General features: G+C 40.5%; 1 protein-coding gene across 3 annotated transcripts in view; it reads left to right on the top strand.

The window, feature by feature from the left end:
- Window positions 1-1,467: 1,467 nt before the first annotated feature.
- The window catches only part of pemt (phosphatidylethanolamine N-methyltransferase), a 124,538-nt gene continuing 104,977 nt past the window's right edge, over window positions 1,468-21,028 (top strand). Inside the window, exons 1-2 of one of the 3 annotated variants that reach the window (XR_015079921.1) lie at window positions 1,468-1,700; window positions 5,521-5,628. Coding sequence is in view for 2 of the 3 variants with exons in the window: in XM_086000421.1 (XP_085856547.1) it covers window positions 5,536-5,628 (93 nt within the window). In the remaining variant the exon portion in view is untranslated. Of the gene's footprint in view, window positions 1,701-1,749; window positions 3,145-5,520; window positions 5,629-21,028 lie in introns of those variants that run through there. The other 2 variants (XM_086000421.1, XM_086000422.1) reach the window with 2 other exon arrangements.

Here is a 21,028-nt window from a genome sequence, read left to right as displayed (position 1 = left end):
TAAAAATATGCTAAAGGTTTTTTAAGTTCATAGATATGTTTGCTTATCTGCATTTGTGAGTATATTATATATAAAAAACTAAGTGTCAACTTGGCTTAGTGGACACACTTTTGCCTCTGAGTCAGAAGATTGTAGGTTCAAGCCCAACCAGAGAAAGTGAGCTCATAAACTTCAGTGCAGTACTGATGAAGTGCAGCATTGCTAAAATGATGAATTTCTGACAAGATGGTGAATCAAGGCTCTGTCAGCCTGTTCAGGTGGATGTAAAAGATCCCATGGGATTTTTTTGAAGTACAAAACAGGAGGTCTACTGATGTTCTGGCCAACAATCTGCCTTCAACCAACGCCATCAGCATAGATTAACTAGTATTTCATCTCATTGCTGTGTGCAAATTGGTTACCCCACATGCCTACATTACAAAAGCAACTGCACTTCAAAATAATTAATTTGGGACATCCTGAGGAGGTGAAAGACGCAATAGAAATGCAAATTACTTTATAAAATGTTAAACTTCTCAGGTGGTTCTACAAGACCCCATGACACTATTGGAAGAAGTTCTCCTGATACCCTGGCCAACATTTATCACTCAACCAACATCACTAAAACAGATTACCTCTATCAACTGTGGCTCAGTTGGGAGCACACTCACATCTAAGTCTAGAAGGTTGTGGGTTCATAATCCCACTCCATGAGACTTGAGCACAAAACTCTAGACTGACACTCCAGTGCAGTGCTGAGGGAGTGCTGCACTGTTGGAGGTGCTGCCTTTCAGATGAGACGTTAAACCGAGGTCCTGTCTGCTCTCTCGGGTGGGTGTAAAAGATCCCATGGCACTATTTTGAAGAAAAGCAGGGGAGTTATCACCTGTGTCTTGGCCAATATTTATCCCTCAATCAACATCACTAAAACAGATTATCTGATCATTATCACATTGCTGTTTGCGGGGGCTTGCTGTGTGCAAATTGGCTGCTGTGTTTCCTACATTGCAACAGTGACTACACTTCAAAAAAAGTACTTCATTGACTGTGAAGCGCTTTGGGACGTCCGGTGGTCGTGAAAGGTGCTGTGGAAATGCAAGTCTTTCTTTCATTTATCTCGGTGCTGTCTGTGCCATGTTGATCTGCACAAATTAGCTACAGTGTCTACTTACATTACAACAGCGACCTCCCTGCAAAAAGTACTGCGTTGGATGAGAAGCGCTTTGAGGGGCGTCCTGGGCTGGTCTAAATGAGAAATAACAACAGAAAATGCTGGAAAAACTCAGCAGGCCAGGCAACATCCGTGGAGAGAAAATAGAGTCAACGCACCCGAAACGTTGACTCTATTTTCTCTCCATGGATGTTGCCTGGCCTGCTGAGTTTTTCCAGCATTTTCTGTTGTTATTTCGGATTTCCAGCATCTGCAGTATTTTGCTATGGTCTAAATGAGCTGTCCACAGACTGAACCGAAGGGAACTACAAATCCCAGCGAGCACCGCTCGAGGCGCATGCGCAGGCGGGCGACAGCCGCGGTGAACGGCAGCGGTGGCAGCGCGCAATACGTGGGCCGGGCCGCGCAGCGCAGCGCAGAGGCGGGAGGCGAAAATACCTGAAGTGGTAACCGAAAGACGCCCAAATCTAGTGCTCCGGGAGCCTGAAGACAGCTCGGCGTTTGAGAGCTGGAGTGCTGCGGAGGCTTTGCCAGTCTGGATTACCGCAAGGTATCTCCGAGCAGGCCGCGTGGTTGCCATGGTTCCCTTGTTCCATCAGTAGATATTCCCCCCCACGCACACACTGTGCTGGGCCTGGGGAGGGACTGAGGAAGCTTTCGATCAATCCGACCCCGGCGCTGCAAGGCTGTTTTCGGGGCACCTGCGATTTAATGTTTCATTTAAATTCCACCTTACCCCCCCCCCCCCTCCTACACCTGAGCTACAAGTTGCCTGTGGAACTTCTTTTGATCCTGGGCTACATACACTGATTATGGATTTTTCTAAATATCGAGATGCTCAAATAATCTTAACAAGAGACTGTTGGAAAATGCTTCCCGCTGTTAAATTGAATGGCCCTTTGACACTTGACATCACATCTCAATCCTTTTAAGTATAGTATGCCATATATTTCTATGCATTTGTCAGGTGTTTACACAACGTGATTTTACTTTAACATGAATTTCTAATCGTGCAGTGAGAAAATGGAGAATTACAATAGCATTGGTTAAATAAATTAATAAGCTAAGCTCACAAATAACTCCTCAAAAGTAGAGATTTGTCAGTATTAACTAACCTAAGCTATCTGTTGTGTGGAAAGCATGCATTAGCCATGGTGCATGTATATATATATGTATATAATCAAGAGAAAAATATTCGATCTCAAAAGCTGCAAGAGCAGTTAGTGATGGTGCAACAGCAGTAGGCCAATGTTCAATTTGAAAGTGTTTAAATGCAGTTAAGATGAAAATGAAATTAATACATAGTGGATCTTGCACCTTATGGGCATGAAATCCATTAATTTTTTTAGGGTTGTGTGAGTTCTGAACTTTTGATATCGTAGCTTACACGTTATATGAAGTATTTACATTGCATGTAAAAGTGGTAACATTAACAGTTCTAGCTTCACACTTAAAGTTAAGTATTGCAACCTGCATGTTTAAAAATTAAGCACATTTTGCATTAATTCACTCCAGTCTGATCATTTCCCCAAAAGATTTAAGTCCTCCTTTGTCTTTTTTTTAAATCAGAGGTTACAGTAGATAGGTCAACCTTTGTGTCAATGTACCATCTCTTAAGACTCGTATAAATCAAGCTTTTGTATGTACTGCAATATGTTTATATAAATGTACAGTAATTTTATACTGGTCACATCACCAGAGTGATTCACCACCAAGGATAGGATGTGCCTTTATTATGTATTTTTTGGCCCTGTACAAATTGTGCTTTTGTGCTGATCATGTTCTGGGAACTTTGCAATCCTTGATTTGAACATTGCAAGTACCTTGGCCTCCCATGTATCGTGTCTGTAACAACTTGTCCCTACTATTAGTTTCATTTTTGTTGTTTCGTATGACGGGGAACAGCTTATAATGGGATTATTAATGGAATTCATTATCACGTCTCTGTTCACAACTTCAGTGGTCCTTAGAGCCGTCCTGGAGTCATCTAACTGGTAATTTGTTTGTGACTTCATGGTTACTTTTTTCACACCTTGTGCAGCTTCCTCCAATTATGTTTTATTGCCCACTGTCCTTTTCACTGACTTAGCTCTGCAGCCTCAATCTGGCCAACTGGACATCTTTCATTACACCAAGGCCTTCAATTATCAGATTAACCCTTTACCTTTTATGATTTTTATTGAATCATAAAAACTGGTCACTTGACCCACCAAGTCCATCTTTCTCCCTGTGTGGAACCTAGGTCTAATCCTACTCTTTTTTTGCTTGCACCTCATATCCTTTCTACTTCTGTGCTTTAATTTGTTACTTTTGTAAATCTTTCATTGAATTAATGTCATCTAATACACATCTACTTATTCTTACTATTAAAGTGATGGAAAATAGAAACCACTATTTTCAAAGTATTCTACTTGCAACAAGTGTTATCTTTTTCACCCTGGTATAGAAGGCTGTAAACTTTCTGTTCGTTTTACAGGCAGTTAAGCTACTACCATTTGAAATCATAATTTTGCCCCAACTTAATTTGAATAGCCATTCGCTTTAATAAGTAAAACTGTTTTCTGTATTTGCCAGACACTGATGCAACCATGTTGAAATGTATTACAGCATTGTAAAAATATTGGCCCGGATATTCCGATCCCTACGGGTGAGTACACGCTGTGTACCCGCCCATAGGGACATCGGAAATGCCAGTTTCATGCACAGAGTGCATGCGCTGAAAACCGACATTTCCGATCTGTCAAGAATGCTTTTGACAGATCAGACGCCTGCCCTGGAGAAGGGCCTCTGCGAGCGGATAGTTCCGCTTTCTGGAGACCCTCCGCCCGCAGAAAACCCTTAGAAATCTTACGCCTGGTAAAAGCAGCGTAAGGCCTGCTTTTACCAGGATAAGAGTTGAAAAAAGTAAAAAAAAAAAGTAATTTATTTTTTAAAAAATACTTTAAAAAAGGTATGTTTATTTTTAGCCCCGTGAAAAACTTATTATTTTCAAAAAATTAAATTTTTGTTTGAAATATTTAATTTTTTGTAATTTCAACTAATTTAAAAAATGTGATTAAAAAAAAACATTTATTTAATGATTTAAAGTGTTTTTGGGGTGATCTCCATTCATATATTTGACAGGTCTGTCAAGTGTATGAAGGGAGATTCCCTTCTTTGATTGGCTCCCCATGGCCCACGTGATCCCAGGGACGCTTGCGAACCGCCTGCGCCCCTGGGATATGTGGGCCCTGCGCACTTGGAGTTGGAGAGGCCCAGCATCGGAACTGTACGCACCTTGGGAGCCCTCAGGTAAGTGCGTACATTTTTTTCAGATCGGAGGCTTCCACACGCGGGAAGCCTCCGATCGGAAAATACGGCCCATTATCAAATGACACCAGACTGTTCTTGACTCTGAAGGCAGCACTCTTTAAATTATCTCTGGACCAATTGCTATACACTGCAGTGACTATTTTCTTCAGCTATTGCTAGGACTGATTGACAAAAAGATTGTATTCAATGTCTCATTTAATATTAAAATATTTTTAGAGTAGTTATAGTGATCTTCAGTATTTTAGTATTTTACACAGCTAGTAAAATAAAATTAGATTTAAATGCTACCTTAAAGCTACTTGTAGCAGAATCATGCTTTAACTATTTACTCTATATTATACAGCAGTCCAAATGTGAGCATATAAAGTTAATATAAGAATTACTGCAATTTGCTTACTACTTTGAGAATTAATCACTTTTCCAAACCACAACTATTTTTAATTAAATTTGACTTTCTTCTCCTTCACTATTATATACTCATTAGCTGTGTTGACCCTTTAAAAAAAAAATTGTAACATCATGCTTGAATTTTTTTGATCCACTGATTTTTTTTCTTTCCACCATTTTTTTTTCTTTCCACCATTTTAAAAAAATCTATCTCCTGCTACCTTGAGAAGAGCATTGACTAGAGAGAGCAAAGTTGTACAAGTGGCAGTACCTCACCTACTTGGCCATTCATGTGTTAGCTTCAACTGGATATTTGACTGTGGGAGACATAGCCAGTCCTTTTCTCACATGACATGTGCACTTCTGGTAGGAGTGGCTAGGTGGTGATCAGCAATGGGAACCAGTAAATCTTTCCTGTCCCAAACCCAGAGTGCGTAGGCTATCACTAGCCTGACTTGAGATCAGCTAACTCGGCACAGACAGGGAATCATACCTGTGGTCTTGCTGGTCTATATGGCTGAGGTGCTTGCTGCTTTAACCAACTGAATCATCGGGGAAGTTTTTTTATGACCTTTTCTAAAGTTTAGAATAACATTAAACAGCTAAAAGTTGTATTATCTGAATTGAATCTTATTTGCTTTTGTCAGACATGTAAAAAATATTTATTTCAGATCGATATTTCAATAATGGCAGATATCTTCAGCTACTTCGATTGGACAGAACTGAAGTTTAATATAGCTATCCTGGCTGTTGCTTTCAACCCATTGTTCTGGAATATTGTGAGTATTGGATGTTGCTTATACTGTTCTGTATATTCAGTTTATTCTCTATTGGATGTATTATCATACAGTTTGTCAAGATAGTCACAAATTCCTGAAATCCCCACCCAGATACCATGATGAGAGAGATCTAGACCTATTCATATAAAATGTAAACAATTTCCCCTGGTGCATATTCACAGGAAGTGTCCAATAGGTCCTTGACATGTAAAGGATGCTGATTGGCTCAAATTTCACATTCACTAAAAGGCATTCAAAATCACAAACTATAAAACAGCAATGTTTTTACAGTCTGAATTCATTAAGAAGTAAATAATGAACAACCACAAAAGCAACCAATCAAATCCTTGAAAAACATGAAGCCCTTCAAGTGGCCATATCTCACCACCCCAATATATACCCCTGAAAATAGTTCATTACATAATAAACACACGAAACATTAAACAACTTTTGTGAGAAAAAAATCAATATGATGTTTCATCTCAGCTCACGAATCCCTTCAATAACTCCTTCCTCCCCTTGGAAAATGCCTCCCATCTCTCCGGAGCCACTGTTCCCAGAGCTTGAAATCTTGGGCCCCGATGTTTCTAAGAACATAAGAATTAGGAGCAGGAGTAGGCCATACGGCCCTTTGAGCCTGCTCCGCCCTTCAATAAGATCATGTGATCTTCAATCCCAATGCCACTTTCCCACCCGATCCCATATCCCTTGATTCCCCTAGAGTCCAAAAATCTATTTATCTCAGCCTTGAATATACTCAAAGACTCAGCATCCACAGCCCTTTGGGGTAGTTGGGGTAGAGTATTCCGAAGTTTCACAACCCTCTGCAAATATGTAAATTTTCAGGCCTCCGCACAAGCACCCAAGTGCCCTCCCTGTCTTCACTCAGAATCTCCTGAGGTTTCTGCTGCATGTGGTATTTTCCTCCAACCTCACTGAGTGGTTCAAGCAGTGAATGCACTGCGGAAGCTCAGAGACAGCAGACTCCAAAAGCATTTTCCCTACTGTGACCTTAACAAAAATCAAATAGTTAACAAATAGATCAAAACCTGACTCAAAACTTTAAATAAAAAGTCAATATGAACAAAAAACATAATCTGAAAGTGAAAACATTAATGTAAAACCAAAATGAGAACCAAAAAATAATATTGAAAGATTTGGAAAATAAAACGAGACCATTTCCCTGTCTTGGATTTTTAAATCCCCATGAGCAACATCACAGGAGTTCACCTAAAAGTTTTAATATAGCATTTTCACTTGCACTACAGATACTGTGGTGTCCCACCTCTCTAACTTGCTGTTGCTGGACAGTGATATAAGGAGGGGGGGAAAGTATTGTATCGCAATATCAGTAAATTGCATAGCCAAGTGGCCTGTGAAGAGAAATAAGAAAAGAAGGAAATAAAAAAGAGGCAATTTACACCACAATAAACAATGCAGTATTTCCTTTATTTTCACAGTGATGGAAGTGTGTTGCCTTGTTTGCAGTGTCTGGTCGTATTGGGAAGTTGAGGCTGCCACAGTGTACTGAAGCAGCACTGCTCACCAATCTCTCACTACCAGTGTGGTAGTTAATGGTTTTTAATGATTGATGAGAGCTGATTAGGTAGTTAACTATTTTTAGTTATTAAGCTGTTACTAGTGACGCAACGGTCCATCAGAATTTGTTTTCAAGTTTAAAAGCTTATCTCTTTTGATAAGGATATGCACTAACTTTTTATATGACAGCGGAGGTTCAACCTTGCCAGTGTAAGACCATTTCTTTCAGGTGGCTGTACCAACAGTGCAGAAAGACTTTTTGCCATTTTATACTGCACTTTTAATATTGGATCTGTGTCCAAGAGGGCACAACACCAACAGCAAAAGTGCAGTATAAAAGCAACCTAGCTGGTGTAATCCAAGAGTCCAATCCCGTCGAAGAATTGTGTGTTTAAGAGGTGCGTTGCAGTGCTGCACAGCTATATACAAGATAGGCTTGAGGTAGTAATGCGCACAGTCAAAGCAAGTGCCTCTGGCTGGTTCATATGTTAGTTAGGTACAATACAGCAGTGCAAACATCGTTTTTTTTAAAAGTAGTTTCTTTGAAAAATAAAACATGCATTTTGTAACATCTTTGCAAGATTAAACAGAATTTAATATGCTGATGGGAGTTGTTTTTGTACATTAGATTGTGTGTTCTGCTATCCTGACATTTAAAGGTTAGATTGACAGTCTTTGTTTAAAACAATAGTGAACTTCAAGAGCCTACCTGCACTTAGCTTCATTCTTTTTAAAATAGCTGGCAGCCCTCTGGTATATCACGCAAGTAGTAGTTCATAAACTGTGTCAGCAGCATATTTGCCTGTGGAGGACATCAGAGCTAAGCCGAACCCTCACCCAATGTCCACACATGCACACTTTGCAGCAAGGAGCACTAGATTGGGAGTGGGAACCCTGGCTGATAACTTGCTCTATTTAGGAGCACTGAGGGCTACTGAAACACTTCAAATGTAGCCCTGGCTGAGAATTGGCTAACTCCATGCATACTTAGAATTGAACTTGAGACTTCTCTGATCGGAATGACTCGGTTGCATACTATGAACTATATAGGCATTTACCTATTAAGCCATCAGTAGTGCTACACACTAACCATTTTATTGATAAAGGAGCAAATTTGGCATGCATTTCTACCTTTGATCTTTTGACGTATTGCTTTGGAAAGAAGTGCTGAGCACTGATATTTATAATCTGATGTTCTAAATTTTGAGGGTTTTTACTTTCCAATTTTTCTCCCTTGCTTTTTTCCCTATGGTCTTCCCAGGCTATCCAACACCTGGAATTTGCTTTTCTCTCTGATGTGAGACTGAATAGTGTGTAGGATAAGACTTCCATCCCTGTATTGCTGCATGTTGGTGTTACACCCTCTTTAAATGCAGAATGTTTTTAAAATTGAGCTTTTGGAAGTTGGGATTAGAAGATTTTTCGGAGATTGAATTTGGTGCTTATGCCTCATTTAATTTAAATGTATAACAAAAATAAGGATAATAGTGCAGGAAATAAAAACAGAAAATGCTGGAAATACTCAGTAGGTCAGGCAGCATCTGTGGAGAGAGAAACAGAGTTAACGTTTCAGGTCGATGACCCTTCGTCAGAACTGGAAAAAACTGGAGATGGAACAGGTTTTTAAGCAAGTGTAGGGGCAGGGAAAGAGGGGAGGGGAGATGATATAGTGTAGGAACTGATTTGATGCTGACAGCTGCTTAAGAATAGTACGAGAAGACAGAACCAAGTTATACTGCCACGCTGTCAGTACATGTGCTCTGTTTATTCGTACTTAAACATGTGCAAGTTCAACTCACTGGCATCAAAATGTTTTAATGTTAGAAAATAGCTGATGTAATTGTTGGCTCTTTACCAACATTGGAAACTTTAGGCGTTCCAACAGATCGCCTGGGATCTTCGGTTTAATTAAATGACCTTGTGTCGGCTACAGTTATACTGCGACTGGCATGGAGTCTGTTTTAAGTGGTATTGCCTCATATTTCTCTGCATTAAATTTTACTTGACCTGTATCTGCCCAATCTACTAACTTGTTTCTATCCTCCAGAAATTGGTTACGGACAGCTTTGCATCTAACTAAGGTTCCTGTATTTGTCGTGCTAATTTTGATATGCTTTCTCTACCCAAATGTAGATCACTTGTATTATATCTTATTAAAAGTCTTATATCTGTGCATACTCCTTACAAAATCAAATTTCTCGTTGTCACAATTTTGTGTTCGCTCTTTCTATTTTAAATTTGTACATCCAGATTTATACCGTAAACTGCCTATGTATACTCGTTAGCTTGTAATTTCACAATCTGACCACCTGTATTTATTTTTTCCCCATAAATCACTCCGTGCTTTCTGAATTTCTTTGCTCCCCTTTTCCTCAGCAACTGAAATTTTTAATATCCAAAATAAGGGTTTAAGCAAAATTTTAAAAAAATTGAAATGACATATCTCAGAATAATTAGATTACATTTACCCATTGCATTTTTTAAATGGCTTCATCAACTTCTCCCAAAAGCCTGAACTCGGATTTGCTATTTTTGCTGCGAGCTGTGCCTGAGGTGAATGTAGGCGGTGCAGTTGGAGCATATGCAGTGTACTAAGGTTCCCAGGATACAAACAGTAGCTCGAATATTTTTTAGTTACTAATAATTTCTGCACACTTTTTTTCATAATTATTTATAGGAAAGCAGGATGCTGGTTTTAAAAGCTTTACTCATAACCTGTAAATTGAGTTTTTTTTAAAACAAAGAAAATTGTTTTTTAAGAAAGTATGGGCTGGATTTTTCCAACCTCAGTGGGTCCGGGCGGGCGGTGTCGGCAGCGTGTGGGGACCTCGCATCTGTCTCGATCCCGGCCTTCAACAAGATCTTCCGATGATGGGCCTTGTTAAGCCTGCCCTGCAAGGTTCCCGGCCAATTAATAGGAAGCGGGTCTGATGATGTCATTTGATAACGCGTCATCAGCCGGTTTCCTTAAAGGGGTCATGTCCAAATTGATTTTGACAGTTCTGCTGCCAGTGTTCTGCAGCATTGAGGTGTTGCAAACACTAACGAGCACTGCACAAAGGTGCACTGCTGCACCCAGGCTCTCCCATTATTCCCTCCATCTACTTTATGGAGGGAGTCACAGCAAGCACGGAGATTCTCTTCCCTTCCAATGGGCGGAAGAGACCTCCCCAGGAGATCAACGCAGCCTGGTTGCACATTGCACAGGAGGACACAAGCAGGGATGTTGTCAGGAGGACCAGGCTGCAGTGGCGCAAGCCTTTCAATGGTCTCAGTAGATCACGAAATGTTACTGCAATGCCACACTCAGCCTCATCCTGCTGTGCCACTCATCACACCCCCATCACTCTGTTTTCCCTACCCTACTCCTGCACTTCTTTACTCACACCAACTTACCTTGCACCTCCACCCATCTCCCTGTATCTTCATTATCACTTCCCCATCTCACTAGCCACTTCTCACACTCACCCTCATCCTACTGCAAGCATGCCAACTAACAACGCACAAGGTTAGGCACTTGGGTGGCTTAGCCAATGTTCATGTGAAGTTTCTGTTAATGTGCTGTCAAACATTGAAATCTTTATTTTCAACACTTTGCGTTCTTGGACAGATTTGTGCGCATCTTTGAAAGTGTCTTGGTGAGTTGCAGTGAATGGTGAGACATAATGTTTCCCCCCCCACCCCCCGACCCCAATGGTGATGAGTGAAAGGAATGGCTTGGACATTGTAGGGATGCTTTATGGTGCTGGTGTGGGGTGGTGCCAACCTGGCGCATCATGTGGCTGCCAGGGTGTACAGTGTTAAGTGAAGTTAATCTGGACATGGTGAGTCCATCGCTGGTGTCCCGGGCAGCAATGTGCATGGGTGATGATGTCCTGTGTCCAGTGCACCATCAGTTGATTGCGGAGAAGGTTGGTGTGGATGTTGGTGCTGCTGGTGTTGGGGCTGATCATTTTGGGCTTCTGAGGACTGAGGTGAGATTTTTTCAAGGGCACTGATGCTGCTGGAATAGATGGCAGGTGAGGTTGAGATGACTGAAGTAATCTGTCAGTGTTGAGATAGGTTGTTCCAAGGAGGTGACAGTGGATAGAGAGATTACTCCAAACACTTCAAAAGTGCATAAAGCTGAAAAGTGGGTTTTAAATACTGAAGGCTGAAGCTTCTGAGATTGAAAACTGACCAGCTGTAAAATGGCAGGTTTTAAACCACTATTGCAGCTGTCGCCTATTGAAAGAAATGGAGAGTTGTTCAGAACCTGATATACTTACCTGGCGTGATCCCCCGAGCGACGGGAATCTCGTGGAAAACTTGGCAAAATGCTTTGGAACTGGGAAAATGGGGATTTAATTACTTTAAACACCTTCCTAACAAACACAATTGAATGACTCGTCGCTTAGTGCCGTGTTTGCAACGCGCAGGCAGAAACGGCACTTGGGAAACTGAGGAGGAGGCGGGTTCAGAGCGGGATACCGGCCCGCTGGCAATCTTTTGGATTTTGACAGTGGACCCGCCTCCAAACCCGCCCTCTGAGAGCTGGCAAAATTCAGCCCTATGTGTGAGAGAGAAAGAAAGCAAAAAAAGACAGATTACTGCTTACACAACTGTTGTAGATTTTGTTTTGCGTTCAATAAACTTCAGCAAGCACATTAAGCTGAGAGAGAAAGACTGTCTTACCTAATTAATTTTTAATTCATTAAAAAAAATAAAACACCAATTAGTTGAATCATCCCTAATGATCACCTGTGTTATGTTGACAGCTGGAAAATAAGTGCTCAAATTATAAACAGCTGTCAGACAGAGTGAGTGAGAGTGAGAGATATAAGGGACCAAATGCAGCTGATCCCGATCGTCTACTGTAAGTTTAGCGGGAGACCAGTGGAACCGCCAGAGAAACCACATAGAGCCCCCACAGAATTTTCAGGCAGTAGTATTTGGATCAGCCTCTCTTAGAACAACCTATTCTGAATGAGTAGGTTTGAGTATAAAACTGCTTGTTCAATGAGGTTTACCTACTTCAACATTAGATTAATTAGTTATTTCCAAAACTTAATACTTAAAGGTGCTCAGTCATGGTACTGTATCTTCTTTTCAATTGTTACAAATGGTATATGAAGAGCCTATGGTAATAGATAATTGTTATTCATGTGTAAACTCAAATATCATCGAGAACAGTTTAAGTCAAAGTCTTGCACAAATGGATAAGCAGTTTCACAGAATGACACATCGTATAAGTATTTGACAGGACTAAATACTGATTCAGAAGTGTTGTATTGTGCTTGAACATGTTGATAAAACTACTCATTATTGGTGAAAGATTCATATAAACCAAGTGAAGGGCGCTGAGGTAGCACTGAATGTTGGAGAATCAATGCTGAAAGCCATGGAGTTGGATTGAACATGGGTTTGACCCCCACTGCATGGGTGGGATTGTTGAATTGAAGCCTTAGGGCTGGATTTTGTCAGTGGAGTCGACTTGGAGGCGGGACTGCTGCTTGTCGTGTAAATGTCCCGCCTCCGTCCTCGCCTGACCATTCAGAGGGATTTTCCTCTGATTGAGCCTGTTAAGCCCAATTAGGGAAGAAGTCACTGACCGATCACGCCAATGTCAGACGTGCTATCTGTCAAGACTTCTTGAAAGAAGAAATTACAGCGTTTGACAGCTCTGTGAGTTTGATTCGTTTTTGTGGTGAGGACTGAAAAAACATTGTAAAAAAGTAAATTTCCGATGTCTGATGGATCAGAGGGTCCATCAGCCATTACCTGAAATTGACAAGGTGGATGTCCGCTCTCCCGATCCAGCACGGCTAAAGGCTATAGAAGTAAAAAAAGGTAAGTGAACACTTTTTTAAGCTTATCACTCACCTTGCATACTTACCACTCCACACTTGCACCCATCACTCACCTCTACACCTTACTTCCAGGTGCCTCCGACTGCCGCAGGCCTCCTCCACCCCAGCGGGTTTCTCCGAGGTTGGGAAGCCTTCAGCTGTGAAGGTAAAATGGCACTGATCCTTTTTTCTGCCTGTTAACTACCTGTTAACAGGCAGTTAAAAGGATTAAAAGCCTTTCCCGCCTCCAGGAGACAGGACCCGAAGCTACACATCCTCCCGCCTCCTGGCAAAAGGGCACGGAGGCGGGATGGGGGCGGGTTTACCATCCGCCCCCACTTTCTCCGATTTTACGTGCTGTCGCGCCTCCATGCCTGCCTCCTCGGGGCTTGGAAAATCGAGCCCTTAGTGTCTCACAATAGGAGAGAGGGAAAATGAGCAAGGAGAGTCAGTTATGGCACTACCTAGTGCCTTTTGATGCCAACTACAGGATGCAGTGAAGTAGAATGGAAGCAAGCTTGCTCATTTGCCTTTTTGGCAACAAAAGAATTTAGGCCAGGGAGACCGAATGTAGAGGACGTGTAGAAGAATAAAAGTTACATGAAAGGAGCGTATTTTACACATTTCTCCCTCCCCCCCCTTTAATTTTCTTGTCTTCTTTCCTGAAGTGCTGACCAATGTTCCCTTTAATTTTTTTTGGGTACGTGACCCCTTTGAGGGGCTGCACGGCCCATTCAAAAAAACGCTCATGCATGGTTTTTCCCATTGGAAAAGCCGGTGAGCTGGCTGCGCGGAAGGTCCAGAGCGCTGACCGGCTGCACAGCTTAAATGGAGCATTGGTGCTGACTTTTGCTGGGTATGGTTCCATGTGTGCTAGCAGCCTTTCAGTACCTCACTTAAATGACCTTTATTCTTGCATAAACCTAAAATGTCAGCGGGCTATTCTAGAATGGGGTGTAATTTTCCACCGGATCCCATATCCCTTGATTCCCTTAGAGTCCAAAAATGTATTGATCTTAGCTTTGAATATACTCAACGACTGAGCATCCACAGCTTGCTTGCCTTCCATTTTGCCTGTGAAGTACTTTGGGATGTTTTTGACATTAAAGGCTTTAAATATAGTTGTTATATTAGTAGTAATCAATAATTTAAAATATCAAAATTGTTTTGATTATGATCTTCTGGTTCAGAAATGGCTCTCCTGTAGCCCCACTTAAAAGAAAATACATCTTCTTGCAATTGGAGGATTGTACCTAGAATCTACTGCTTAGCAATAGCTCATGTAGCAGTGCACCAATTTCCCTTCAACAGCCTTTTGGATAAGATGTTAAACCAAGGCCTTGTTTGCCCTCTTAGGTGGATGCAAAAGATTGCACGGCACTATTCAAAGAACTGGGGAGTTCTCTTGGTATCCTGGCCAACATCTATCCCTTGACAAACATCATTAAAACAGATTATCTTATTATTTTTGCTATTGATGTTTGTGGGACCTTTCTATATGCAAATTGCCTGCCATGTTTCCCTACATTATAACAGTGACTGCAGTTGAAAAAGTACTTCATGAGCTGTGAAGTGCTTTGGGACATCCTCCGGGTGTAAACATGTGAAAGGTGCGATATAAATGCAAGTTCTTTCTTTCTTGCACCAACAAAAACCTTTATTAATTTTGCACTAATTTTTGGGATTTGAACCAGAACTTTGACCTATTACAAGAATGTTCCAATAAGCACAAGGGGAGGAATGTTCTTCTCATTCACAATACATGGTGGGAGGGGGTGGAAAGAGAGAGAAGTTCTATCCCCTGAATGTGCAAAGGGATTAAAATTAACTTGTACCACACATATAATTGGCAGATACCCAAAGGAACCATACGGTGTCAAGGTGTCAAAAGTATATGTCAACCACAAGTTAGAAAGAAGTTTGCACACAACTTAATTTTAAAAATTCTATGCAACTTGCCGTTATGGTCAGAATAGGATCAGGTTATATTTTGATCTTTGTAGGGTAGGGTGGTTGTGTGTGCAATATCCTTAGAGTTTGTTGTGTTATCTTTCAAGGAGGTGTTATCTTTCAAGGAGGGTTAAACAATCAGTAGAGAACAATATCCTTAATCAAAGATGGACGACAAATACAAATGCTTTTGAGTGAATGAACAGGGATTTTTTTAAAGAACATTAATGATCATGTCAGATTATCTGATTTTATACAGTACAATTTGGGACAGACACCGAAGTTCGAAATGTCCAGTTATATTGAATGCTGTATTTTTACCATGTCCACATCCTGCACCTTAACAGGATGCAGCTGACCTTATCCATCACACAGTAGCCAATTTTACATAATTAAGCCTGAGGAGTTTTATTGCACAATTTACTACAAAAAATAAAACAGAATAGCAAACTTTTCAAAAACTTCTATACGCAGCTAAGAAAAGCACAAGTACTTCACTTTTCGCCAGCTTTTACAGAAATGCAAAACCTTCAAAATAAAAGACCGCTTTCAGCAGTTTTGGTATCTTTTGAGTAAAATCCGAAGGAAGTAATAGTCAATCCCACACCTAATCTGCATCTATAAAAAATTATAAACACCAGTTTAAAAAACTGCAGACTAAACATAATGTATTCCCATTTATTCCAAAAGCTCCATTTAGCTGTTGTTCAGTCCATTCACAGTCACTCACCTGGATGTGACCACTTTACTTTGGAGATCGGAACTGAATAAATAGTGTACAGTACCTGTTTTATGGAGAACAATGAAGGGAAGTCCCAAAATAACATACAATTTCATGACATGAACATTGACATTTTGGTGCTTCAAAGATTAGGACTGCTGCTTGTATGGAGAATAAACACCGAATGGCCTGTTTCTTTGTTGTAATTTCTATGCAATTTTATGTTTTAAGGTCCAAAATAGAAACTGAAGTTGTGTTCTGAAGCAATGCATGTGTGTTTCTTGATACTTTAGTGGGGAAGGTTGCCTTCATGTTCCTTTAAAAAGGAAAAACGATGCCCAGTGTCTCAAAGTGCTTCATACTTCATCTTTTTGAAATCCAGTGACTGTTGTTAAGTAGGCTAAAGGTACATCCATTTTGAGCACAGCAGAACTCCACAAACAGTAATGAGGTGCAGATTCATTTAACCGCTTTTGTGATACTGGAGGAATGTTGACCAAGACGTTGAGAAAATAGTGTACTAGGATCGTTAATGTTCACTAAAGCCAGCTCTCTCGAATGCAGCGTGCCCTCGGTATAGCCTGGAGTATCGGCTTAAAGCTCCTGGGATGGGGCTTGAACATGCAAACCTCTGACCCAGAGCTGAGAATGCCACCTATTCAGCTAAGCTGACAGTGATGTAAGGAAGCTTGTGCATTGTGCTTGTGTGGCGAATGTCCACACTCCCAGTTCTTTGAAAATTGAAAACCAAATAATGGTTCTGATTTGTATCGGCACTGATTTGTGTATCAGCTCAGGTAAGAATAATGTGTGAATATAATTCATCGGTATTCAGAAACATTTTACAAACAAATTGGAGGGGCGAGGACTGTTCATGAATCCAAGGAGTTCAATGTTTCGTGCAACAGACCGCTGTATAGGTTCTAAAATGTAAATAGATAAAATAGTGAAAACACCACATCATTCAAATTTAAATTTTTGTAATCCATCGCTGTGCTTTTATAAGGAAAAAAAATCATACAGATATTATAAATTCTGATAAATTACTCCATTTTTATACAAGTAAGATACAAAATTGTTTGCAGTTTTCTCTGATTAAAACAAAATTCAATAATTGTTATTTTTAATATTAATTTAAAAACACAGCAGCAAATGCATTGTCCACCCAACAGTTAATAACTTGGAATATCGGCTTAAAGCTCCTGGGATGGGCTCGAACCTGCAAACCTCTGACCCAGAGGTGAGAATGCCACCTATTCAGCTAAGCTGACAGTGGAATGATGGGTGATCTGAAATTAAAAGCTGAGACAATGAATCTTTGAAGCAGTGGACACCAGGAGGCACTTTCATTTTAAGGTCTTCATCTAACAATTATGTTGAGGAAGTACTGCTTTAAGGTACTACATACTACCAAAGTTATATGACATTTTCTTTCTTCAAGCAAGGAGCCAAAAATAAAACTCCGTTTTAATTAGGTTTATCTAGGGGATGGGAAGTGTGCCAAAATAAGACAAGTAAGAATGAGAATGGATGCCTGTGACAGATTGGAGATCTGTCTTATTTTAGATCATATGTTTCTTTCAATATTTCTTCATGGGGTTTTGGTAGCTGGTGGCCACTTTAATTTGATTACTCTGGAAACAACTTCTCTGCACGTACCTGAAATGTACATCATTTGTCTCAAGCCAAAGCCACTTCAAAGGGTGGATAAGCCACCTCTGTCTAGCTAGGTACACCGCTTAAAGTTCACCCGGGCATTAGAGACAGTTAATATTGATTAGCTGTGTCTCCTTGTTACATCACAGTAATCAATTTGGAAATGCTGACCCACTGGGGATGGGGAATGATGACTACTCTTAGATGTTGCTGTACAGGTGTAAACATTGCATCAGCAAATCTGTTAAGCAATTTTTGAGCTCTGAACCCTATTTTTTTTGTATAAAGTTGTGTATATTATTATGGTATTCCTTTTGATCTTCCTCTGTTCCAATCTGGACTTAAACAATCAAAGGGTATAACTGTTATCCCAAATTTTCCCTACATTTCAACAGTGACTACAATTCAAAAAGTACTTCATGACTGTAACGTGCTTTGGGACGTCCAGTGGTCGTGAAAGGCGCTATATAAATGCAAGTCTTTTTCAAACCAAGATTTTTTTTAATAGAATTTCCACTTCACTAGGCAGTTGAAAGAGCTTGGGCTAGTGTCCATCAATAAAAAAAATCATATGTAAGCTGTTCCTGACAGGCATGTGCTCCAAGTTATGAAAATTATCAAAGTGTCTAGATGTTTTATTATTTTTGAAATTGGGTTAAATATTGCTGAGAAATCACATTTTATTGCAATCTAGTAAACCTGGCTGTGTTTGCTCTTGTGTCAGTTTAATTTTACTTCTTAATAAACCTGTTTAGTAGCTTAAAGCGTGAGCTAAACAGTCTGTCAGAATGTTATGTCAGCTGGAAATGACTGTTTCCAGTGTATATATTGAGGATAAATGAGTTTATTGTTCACCTGGGATCATTTTCACAAGCAAGCTTTGATTTTGACAGTATATCCTGGAGGGATAATCAGAGGTGGAATGCCTCTAATTGAGTCAGATTTTGTTAGTTCTTGTTGCCTATACTCCATCTAGTGAGTATAGCACCAAAGTCAAAGCTACCTCAATGTGTCAGGGGGTAGTGCTTCAAGAGGCTGAGGCTGACTAGGGCTGCAATGAATCATATCTGCAGGCTTCTCAATATGAATGCTGGGTTCATGCCTCCTGACTGTTAAGGGAGGAGATATTTAAATCAATTGGGGTGGAGGGAATAAAAGGGACAGATAAAACCTGGTAATACCCACAAAATTATAAGCATTAAAGGAAGAATAGAGGACAAAGAAACAACAGAAAGTAGTACTAGCCGCCTTCAATTAAAAAAGCAAAAATATCACCTGTTACTAAGCAAAGGCCAGTGAGGTTTGTAAAGTCACTCCGCTGGCTGCGAGTGTTGCTGTACCACTAACTACTGATGAGAGATCCTCACATAGATCCTGTGGTAATGGAGTGGGATTTAGTACATTGTTTCTAGAATATCCATTAATGAGCATTTCACAAGTTTAAGTGCTGTTACACAAATGATCTGCATTACTACAACAATACAACCGCAAAATACTGCAGCTGCTGGAAATCTGAAATAAAAACAAAATGCTGGAAATACTCAGTTTAGCAGTTCACATTAAGGTGAAATTTCAGAATTAGCAGTCAAAACAGAAGTAGTCAGCTCAACCTCATTCAAGGCTGTAATATGCATTTGTTGACTCAATGTCAAGACCGTTGATTACATTTGTTCTGCATTAATTTGCCTTGCATTATCGTTAAAAGCTAATAATACATTTTTATGGTTTGAATAGCTCATAATGTGTTTGTGCGTAAAATATATTCTACGTCCTGACTTAGCATTTCAAATCAGTTAGTGTGTTCAGCTTCCCTTACGTAAATATTCATGGATGGAAACTAAGACACTGATGTCAGTAACAACAACAGAAAATGCTGGAAACACTCAGCAGGTCAGGCAGCATCGTGGAGAGAGAAACAGAGTTAATGTTTCAGGTCGATGACCCTTCGTCAGAACTGGAAAAAGTTGGAGAAGTAACATTTTTAAGCAAGTGTAGGGCAGGGAAAGGGAGGAGGGGAGGAATGAACAAAGGGAAGGTCTGATGGGATGGAAGGCAGGAGAGATTAAAAGACAAAAGGGATGATGGTGCAAGGCAAAAGAAGATGGTAATGGAAAAGCAATGAAGATGAACAATGTTGAAGAAACGAACAGGATAGAGAATTCCAATGATTCACAACCCTGAGTGAAGACATTTCTCCTCATCTCAGTCCTAAATGGCCAACTCTTTATCCTAAGGCTATGCCCTCTAGTTCTAGACGCTCCAGCCAGGGGAAACGGCCTCTCAGCATCTACACTGTCAAGCCTTCTCAGATTCTTATGTTGCAATGAGATCACCTCTCATTCTTCTCAACTCCAGAGTGTATCGGCCCATTCTACACAACCTCTCCTCATAGGACAACCCTTTCATTCCAGGAATCAATCTAGTGAACCTTTGTTGCACCCTCTCTAAGGCAAGTATATCCTTCCTCAGGTACGGAGACCAAAACTGTACACAGTGCTCCAGGTGTGGTCTCACCAAAGCCCTGTACAATTGCAGCAAGACTTCCTTACTCCTGTACTCCCAACACCCTTGCAATAAAGGCCAACATACTATTTGCCTTCCTAATTTTTTGCTGTACCTGCCTGTTAACTTTCTGTGTTTCTTGTACTAGGACACCCAAATCTCTCTGAACACTAACATTTAATGGTTTCCCACCATTTAAAAAAATTCTGTTTTTCTATTCCTACCAAAGTGAATAACCTTATATTTCCCCACAATATGGTCTATATCGCTTTGCAGACTCCTTGTGTCCTCCTCATAGCTTACTTTCCCACCTAGCTTTATATCGTCAACAAACTTGGATACATTACACTCGGTCACTTCATCTAAGTCATTAATATAGAGTGTAAATAGCTGAGGCTCCAGCACTGATCCTTGCGGCACCCCATTAGTAACAGCCTGCCAACCGGAAAATGACCCATTTATTCCTACTCACTTTTCTGTTTAACCAATCCTCTATCCATGCTAATATATTACCCCCAACCCCATGAGCCCTTATCTTGTGCAACAACCTTTCGTGTGGCACCTTATTGAATGTTTTTTGAAAATCCAAATATACTACATCCACTGGTTCCCCTTTATCTACCCTGCTAGTTACATCCTCAGACATCTCTAATAGATTTGTCAAACACGATTTCCCTTTCATGAAACCATGTTCACTCTGCCTAATCATATTATGATTTTCTAAGTACTCTGTTATCAATGTTCCCTTGCTCTAGGCCAGCTTGCCGGATTTTCAATGCAAAAAACGCGCATGCGCGGTATTTTGAATGGCCTACACGGCCTATTAAAGGGGCCACACGGCAGCAAAATAAATTACAGGGAACATTGTCTGTTACCACGTCCTTAATAATGGATTGCAGCATTTTCCTGATGCCTGATGTCAGGCTAACTGGCCTGTAGTTTCCTGTTTTCTCTCCCTCCTTTCTTGAATAGCGGTGTTACATTTGCTACTTTCCAATCCACTGGGACTGTTCCAGAATCTAAGGAAAATTAGAACATCACTTGGAAGAAGCACTGAGGGTAGGTAGCAAGGGCACGGAATGTACACTAGATGGGCGAATTCAATGTTCATCACCAAGAGTGGCTTGGTAGTACCACCACTGACTGAGCTGACCGAGTCTTGAAGGCCATAGCTGCCAGACTGAGCTTACAGCAGGTGGTAAGA

This window comes from Somniosus microcephalus, chromosome 11 (assembly GCF_052327205.1).
Source record: "Somniosus microcephalus isolate GS21.2 chromosome 11, FLI_Smic_1.0, whole genome shotgun sequence".
Taxonomy (NCBI): domain Eukaryota; kingdom Metazoa; phylum Chordata; class Chondrichthyes; order Squaliformes; family Somniosidae; genus Somniosus; species Somniosus microcephalus.
The sequence above is the reverse complement of the archived record's forward strand: the minus strand, read 5'-3'. Positions and strand labels throughout refer to the sequence as shown.